The sequence below is a fragment of the Sparus aurata genome, chromosome 17 (genome assembly GCF_900880675.1).
Source record: "Sparus aurata chromosome 17, fSpaAur1.1, whole genome shotgun sequence".
NCBI classification, from domain to species: Eukaryota; Metazoa; Chordata; class Actinopteri; order Spariformes; family Sparidae; genus Sparus; species Sparus aurata.
The window spans coordinates 37,585,751-37,593,596 of NC_044203.1; the positions used below are offsets into that span (position 1 = coordinate 37,585,751).

The 7,846-nt window shown below is 40.8% G+C and overlaps 1 protein-coding gene across 1 annotated transcript; it reads right to left on the minus strand.

Moving 5' to 3' along the window:
• Positions 1-5,180: 5,180 nt before the first annotated feature.
• On the minus strand, positions 5,181-7,834 carry LOC115568115 (gamma-aminobutyric acid type B receptor subunit 2-like). The gene is made up of 5 exons (XM_030395197.1): positions 7,666-7,834; positions 6,655-6,753; positions 6,496-6,568; positions 6,323-6,413; positions 5,181-5,475 (listed from the first exon to the last, which is right to left on the minus strand). The coding sequence occupies exons 1-5, from the start codon at positions 7,795-7,797 to the stop codon at positions 5,334-5,336; spliced, it is 537 nt and encodes a 178-aa protein (XP_030251057.1). The 5' UTR covers positions 7,798-7,834; the 3' UTR covers positions 5,181-5,333.
• Positions 7,835-7,846: the final 12 nt, after the last annotated feature.

Consider the following 7,846-nt stretch of genomic DNA (forward strand, 5'->3'; position numbering starts at 1 on the left):
CTCGCTCCCATCTCTGCTGATACTCTTGTAGGCGACTCCGACACCAACTCCACACTTTCCATCGTCCCACTCCACCTCCCAGTGACACCGTCCAGTCAGACTCTCTGCACTCAGGACCTGACTACTGTTAGTGAACCTGTCTGGGTGATCAGAATGAATCTGTAACACTTTTGTTCTTGTTGCTTTTCTGTTCTCATCAAACAGTAACAGATGTCTGTAATCTGTGTTTGGATCCAGTGTGAGTTCATGTGAACATCTTAAGAAGTCAGCTCTGGTCTTGTTCTCTGGTTGTGGCAGTAAATCATCCACTTCAGTCTCTGTCAGTGAGATGTTTGTCCATGTCTCTCTCAGGACGTCCTGTAGTTTGTCTCTGACACAGCTGCTGTCACATCCTCAAAGTACTTTTGAAATCTGAAAGTCGGGAACAAAAGTAAAGTATAGAGAAAAACTAATGTGGCACTTAAATACAAGGAAGCTCCAAAAGAGACTGAGATAGAAATGTAGGAGATCCTCCAAGCGTTGGGCGAACAGCTTCAGTTTTTATCCTTCGGGGGGCGCTGCATACAAGTAAAACGTATCAAGGAACATTGAATAAAGCCAGGTTAGGATATTAATGTTATTTAATGACTACATTTGTTGGTTCTTTGTCCCTGCTTACCCTTCACTTATGGGGTCCCGACTGTAAAGTTGAGCATGCTAAAATAAACAGCAACTTTCTACCACATTTAGCAACAAACCACATTAAAAAAACAGATGTGAATTTTTTATGTTAATTTTGACCAGACTTACATCAATATCTCTTGTAAAAAATATAGTGTCAATGTTAAATCTAAATGTTAAATCTAAATTAAAATGTTAAATTTGAATCTAAATGTTACATTTAAATATAAATGCTGAATGTTAAATGTTAAATATAAATGTTAAATTTAAATATAAATGCTAAAAGTTAAATGTTAAATATAAATGTAAAATTTAAATATAAATGTTACATTTAAATCTAAATGTTAAATATAAATGTAAAATATAAATGTTAAATCTAAATATAAATGTCAAAATAAATGTTAAGTATAAATGTTAAATATAAATATAAATGTTAAATATAAATGTTAATTGTTAAATATAAATATAAATGTTGAATTTAAATATCAATGCTAAATGTTAAATATAAATGTTAAATATAAATATAAATGTTACATTTAAATTTAAATGTTAAATATAAATGTTAAATATACATATAAATGTTACATTTAAATTTAAATGTTAAATATAAATCTAAATGTCAAATGTTGAACATAAATGTTGAATCAAAATGTTAAATCTAAATCTAAATGTTAAATGTTGAACATAAATGTTGAATCTAAATGTTAAATCTAAATGTTAAATGCTAAAAGTTAAATCTAAATGTTAAATATAAAAACAATGTTAAAGTTTAATATAAAAACAAATGTTAAAGTTAAATATAAATGCTAAAAGTTAAATCTAAATATCAGGGGTGAAGTTAAATATTTAGCTAATATGCAAAATACACTGTCAGTCACTGGAAGTACCACAATCAAAGCTCAGTGAAGCTCAACAAGCACTATCCGCAGTCTTCTTCAGGTAGTCAGACAGAGTGATTGCACTGCACTGTTAGTCAAGTCTCCCCACGGTGCTCTCATGTTGCCTGCCAGCATGTCCAGCTGGAAACATTGGTAGGGCAGTTTTTGCAGCAATACAGAGGTTCAGCAATGTGTCTGGAATGACAGCAACAGTAGAACTTTTGACTTAGGCCGCATTATCGCCACAGCCGCGGTTCGCTTATTCTCCGCTGTTGTTTGTTCATACAGAGACAAGCAGCTTGATGTTTGCTGTAAATCTAGTCAAAAGTAACACAAAAAAATTCACATCTGTTTTTTTAATAGGGTTTGTTGCTAAATGTGCTGAAAAGTTGCTCTTTATTTTAGATTGCTCAACTTTACAATTGGAGCCCCATATTCACTAACATCTTTATCTATTTGACCACATTCATGCACCTGGATTAGCTGCAAAATGCTTCATCACAGAACTGGAAGCTGTTTTTCTGACTTGTAACAGATACGTGGTTCTCACAGGACAAACACAGGATGAGCTTATAGAATATGAAGCATGGCTGATGATTAAACCAGCTAACAGGATAAAAAGGAGTCAACATGAGCTCAGCCTGAACATCTACAGTGGTAAAATCACTGTGGAGGCACATTTCTGCTGCGTATAGAAATAATGAATTAAACCAAAAGCTTGATGGAAAAGTTTTCCCATGGTAAGTCGTTAATATGATCGAATCCTAATTATGAGATTTAACATCTAAATTATTAGTTAAAAAGTCAGATCTATGAAATAGAAAGTCAAACATATCATAAAAAAGTCATAATAGGATAAAAACTAAAAAGATAAAATAAAAAGTCAGTTATTAATAAATGTATGGAATAGAAAGTCAAAATACGATAGAATAGTCAAAATATAAGTTATAGGTTATAATTATTAGATAAAAGGTTGATGTCCAGATAAAAAAAAAAAAAAAACATCAACATAATGAAAATGTCATAATAATGAGACAAAAAGTCATATTTATGAAGCAAGAAGTCAAAATTAGGAGATGTTAAGACAGATGTATGGAATAAAACGTAGTGAAGCATAAATGTGAGATAAACAGTCAAAGATATACTGTATATATAAAGTGATAATTAAGTATCAGATCAGAAATGTATCTTATAAGAGAGTCTCTTGTCCCGACAGGAGGATCAATGACACAAGTCTTCTTTGAGTTTCCACATTTATTATGTGATCAGCAGAGAAACTTCACAGATGTCATGTTTACTGATTCATCATGCGAATAGATGCCCAGTGACAGTTATCAAAAAGGAAATTGTAGTCAGAGCCGCCGGTCGCCACAAAGTCAGCGACGGTCTTCCTCCCCAGGAAGTTTCCTTCTTTAACAACCTGCAAGGAGAAAAAACAGCAGATCAGAAGAGTCTGAGCCTTCATCCTGTGATCTGTGATGAAACATGAAGACTTACCTTCCAGTCTGGACTCATGTGTCGAGCGTTGACGACCACCGTGTCAGAGGAGAGGCCGTATCCGCCTCCTTTATGGATGAGCCACCGAGAGCCGTTGGCCAGCGTCACTCTGAGGAACAAACAAACTTCTTATCAAGGTGTGGGAGGTACCTGTACAGCTGTGTGTCCATGTGTAATGTTGGAAACACAACACAATCTACACACTGTGAAGAGATAACAGTTCTGAAGAGATGATGTCTGTGTGTTGTGTTGTGGAGTTATTCACTGAAGTTAGCATGCTAAAGCAGAGCTAATGCACTCGCCCTCATCAAAGCTCCCTGTTCAGACCGCTAGATGAATGGCTAACTGAGCCAACAGCCACAGTTAGCAGCAGTTAGCAGCAGTTAGCTGTTAGCCTGGTGATATACTGCCCCCTGTGTTCTGAGTATGAATTCAACAGGTGGCCAAGTCTATCATATTGGATATAAACTTCTGAGGACAGAAAACCTCAACACTGTAATCTTCCACCTGTGAGGAATCCGAACCTGGATCAGAACCACAGGTGCTGCAGACTGACCTGACTCCAGAGTGGCTGATTGGTCCCAGCACAAAGCCACTTCCCCCCAGCGGCCTCTTCATCCTCTCAGCCTTGTACACCGGAGAGTTGTAGAGCCTCGTCAGGTCCGCCCCCGACAGGTCGTAGTTGTAGTTTGGAGTGCCTGTCAGAGGAACACATCAATCACATTAATGTTACCTGTGCTGTGAACAAGCACGACCTCCACAGAGTGACTCACACAGCGGCAAAGATCAGGAAGTAGATTCATGTTGTGATTGTGGTGATATCTGCAGTTTAAACTTCTGAGGCAGTCGCAGAAATGTAGAGACATAAAAAGTATGTTTGCCTCTGAGATCTTGAATATACACCGACCTGGAGTTAATGTACAGAAGTGTTCAGATGGATGAAAGTGACTCACCGCCTCCAGTCGACGCCTTCCACAGTCACAGCCAGCAGGGGTCAGAAACACAGCAGACAGCAAGCATGGTGCCGGAAAACATGTTGGATTATAATCTGCTTTGTTTCACAGCTCAGACAGAATTTATAGCGTCCAGACTCTCCTCCCTGTTTGGACCTGCTCAGTATTTACGTCCTCTTGCTCTGTTAATGAATAACGTTACGGGTCAGCTGGCAGGCTGCAGCTGATGTTTCCACACAGTGAAAAAGCCCAGATTTCATCACATCAGAAAAAACTCACCTCAGCAAACTTTGACTTTAACTTAAATGTGGGGTTTATTTTTTGGGCTTTGACTTTAGGTGCTTCCCCACGCTTACCAGAATTGCATTTGCGTAACTCTTAAATAAAGAGATTCTGTTTGCAGCTGCCCGGTTCAATGAGATGCTGACAGTACTGAGTCTGCTGGATGTTCAGACTGGGTGACACTTTATATTCAGGAACGAGCCCACAAAGTCAGTTCATTCTTTAAAATATCCCTCCAATCAGTTTTGAACCTTTTTCGAACCTCCAAATGGTGTTTTTGTTATTATTACACAAGATGTGAACAAAAGAACCGGTCAGCACAGGAGTTCCTGACCTTGTTTAAACAAGGTTTAAATGTCCAGCATGTTGAAACTGGCGAACCCATCCTGAGCGTTCACACCCAGGGACTGACTCCAGATCTGAGGCCTCTGCTCTGGCGGATCAACCTAATGTGCATGTGTCCTTAGGAGGTGTTATATTCCTCCTTTTCAAAAAAGCCGCCACTTGGCCGCCACTGGGTTAGGCATAAACATGTGACCTGACGTGAAGCACGAAGTTGGGCGTGAAATGTAAAGCAGGTCAAATTTGTCTTCAAAATAAGAGCTTTACATTACACCCCACTGGAGTTTAGAGCTTGGTTCTTAGCGGCAGGCAGAGGCGGAAATAAGTGTATATGTTTTTCGAGGCGGCAAATTGGTGGACCAAAACAGACCCCCAATATACCGCTTTCTGTCTAAATCCACGGACCTAGCTGCAAAAAAGATGGCCACATTGGCGGCTTGCTGCCCAGTATAAAAGTACAGAGGATGTTATCATTGTAAAATATCCCATAGACTCTCAGCAGCTTCTCGTAACAACATCGCTCAAATAATCCAACAGTTTTATCATAGAAAAGATTTTAATGGTAAAACATGAACTTTGACATCTGTATTCTTTATATTTCTATATATTTTCATTTTTCTGTGTGTGTTTTGGTGACGGTCCCAGCAGCCGTCTGATTGGTTCAGCAGTAACGTGGCCTGGCTGCGTGGCATCAGGTGTACAGGAGGTCGTCAGCAGGTGGTCAGCAGGTGGTCAGCACGTCGCGGTGAACAAAAGCTTCCCGGCTGCAGAACAGACTGGAGCTGCTGGCGCTGATGCCTCCGACAGCGGGCAGGTAGGAGTGATGGAGGATGGGCAGCTGCACCGACAGGCGGCGCCACACACTGAGAGAGAGACGACAGGAAGGAGGTGAAGCTACAGAAACACAGCAAGCATCACGTCTGCTTCAATTGCTGCCACATTTACTTATTACTGTGGATACAGTCAATTTAAACAGTCCAAGTTATTATCAGGTCATGTTTCATTATTCTGTGAACTGTTTCCAGTAAAAATACTTTTCCATCCAAACGTTCCACTCAGACCAAATAAAGTATGATGTGGACTAGTAGTAGGAGAATGCTAGTTCACATCCTGGGTTGCACCTGGAGCAAGGCACCGGCCCCTAACACTGCTCGTTGGGCACCATAGTATGTGTGGCAGCCCCTTCACTCATCTCCTCCATACACTGCATGTGTATGTGTGCGCCTGTGTGTGTAATGTGAGTGGAAAAAAGAATTATAAACAGTATATATTAAAAAAATAATCTACAGACTGAACCTTTAATCTACAAACTGAACCTTTCATCAATAGACTGCTCCTTTAATCTACAAACTGAACCTTTAATTTACAGACTGCTCCTTTAATCTACAGACTGAACCTTTAAACTACAGACTGCTCCTTTAATCTACAGACTGAACCTTTAATCTACAGACTGAACCTTTAATCTACAGACTGCTCCTTTAATCTACAGACTGAACCTTTAAACTACAGACTGCTCCTTTAATCTACAGACTGAACCTTTAAACTACAGACTGCTCCTTTAATCTACAGACTGAACCTTTAATCTACAGACTGAACCTTTAATCTACAGACTGCTCCTTTAATCTACAGACTGAACCTTTGATCTTTAATCTGGTTCTGTCGGACAGTTCTGGTCAGGTGGTCTGGTCCAGTGTGGGTGTTTGGACTCACTGCTCAGGAGAGTTGATGCCGTCTGGACTCGCAGGTTTCCTCTCAGGACACACCTGAGCTACGTGAGTCGACGTCACACACCTGTCGTCACCTGCAGGATGAGAAACAGTCGTCAGAGGAGAAGAAGTCAGCTGATGATGTAAAACATCTCTGAGTGGACTCGTGTGTGTTACCGTCGTGTTTCTCAGCAGCTGACTCGGACGTGTCGCAGAGCTGCATGGTGATGGTTTCTATCTCCACGTCGAGCTGCAGAGACCAGAACACACACAGCGCCGCAGGTTCGTTCATGTTGCATCACACGGCCTCGTCTTCATCAGTGTTTCTGTCCTCACCTGAGCAGTTTGACTCCTCAGCTCCTGGTTCAACAGGTTCAGCTGCTCCTCGTCTTCACCTTCATCCCCCTCTGCAGCTTCACTCTGCACCAGCAGCAACTGCAAAGACACAACGCAGGAAAAAGTCCCTGTTCAGACCCGGTACCACAGGTGTGACCGCCCCCGAGACACACCGAGGACACAGGTGATCACCCAGACCACATTCACCTGGCCGACTGATGTCCTCTGTGAAGGAGGAGACAGACTGTATCGCATCACCAGACTCCATTAACAAATGTGGTGATTTAAAGAGTTGTTGAGTTAAAACAAACTTAATAACGTAGTGAAACTGCGTCTCTGACAGATCATGTAACTCATTGTGTCCTTGTTGTAAATTCAGCATTAAATGTGATACATGAAGCCAACTATTAACCACAGCATCACCAGACTCCCTTAAAAAATCAGCTAATTTTGCCTGTCTGCTTCTGTGTCTAAAGTGCTAAAGTCTTACCTGCCAACATTGATCAGCTGTTTGAACACACTGTTTACACTGATGTCACCATTTACACTCCATTTATGAAAGAGGAAACATGTTATTGATCTAAACATGTCACATGTTACAAAGACACTAAACAGTAACAATATAGGCTCCTTCTTTGTCCCCGTGGAGAAAGTCCCCAGACTCCCTTAACAAATGTGTCAGTTTAGTGAGTTGTTGAGTTGGAGACACTTTATAAACTCTGTGAAACTCTGTCTCTGACTCATTCTGCATTATTTGGACCTTCTTGTTCATTCAGCAAATGTTCTACATGAACTTCTTTCTGTCTCTGAGTAGAAACATGTCTGTTTGTCTCAGTGATGGACGGGTTTGTTTAATATGGAGCAGGAAGTGACGTCACATCAGGACATATGGACTCAGAGTTTAACTCTGTGATGGATGTTAAAGTTCTGATCCGGACCTGACGGGTCGGCCTCACAGTCTGCTGTGTGAGTATAAACACACAGAATGAACACAGCGATCGTCACACTGACCTTTGGTCCAAACACTGAGCTCAGGATGAACATGTTACAGCAGAGGATGATGCCGCTGGTCAGACAGAACTGAAGAGGAGGATTGTGGGTCGTCAGCAGCGATCCTGACACTCCCGACACGCTGAACACCATCACAGCAAACACACTGAGCGTGAGGCGTTCACTGCTGACGTGATCCGCC

Coding starts and splice junctions, on each gene's coding strand:
- LOC115568115 (XM_030395197.1), bottom strand. CDS start 7,797: ATGGTGTTCAGCGTGTCGGGAGTGTCAGGATCGCTGCTGACGACCCAC. Junction 6,754..7,665: donor GCTCAGTGTTTGGACCAAAG/GTCAGTGTGACG, acceptor GTGTCTTTGCAG/TTGCTGCTGGTGCAGAGTGA. Junction 6,414..6,495: donor AGCTGCTGAGAAACACGACG/GTAACACACACG, acceptor CTCATCCTGCAG/GTGACGACAGGTGTGTGACG.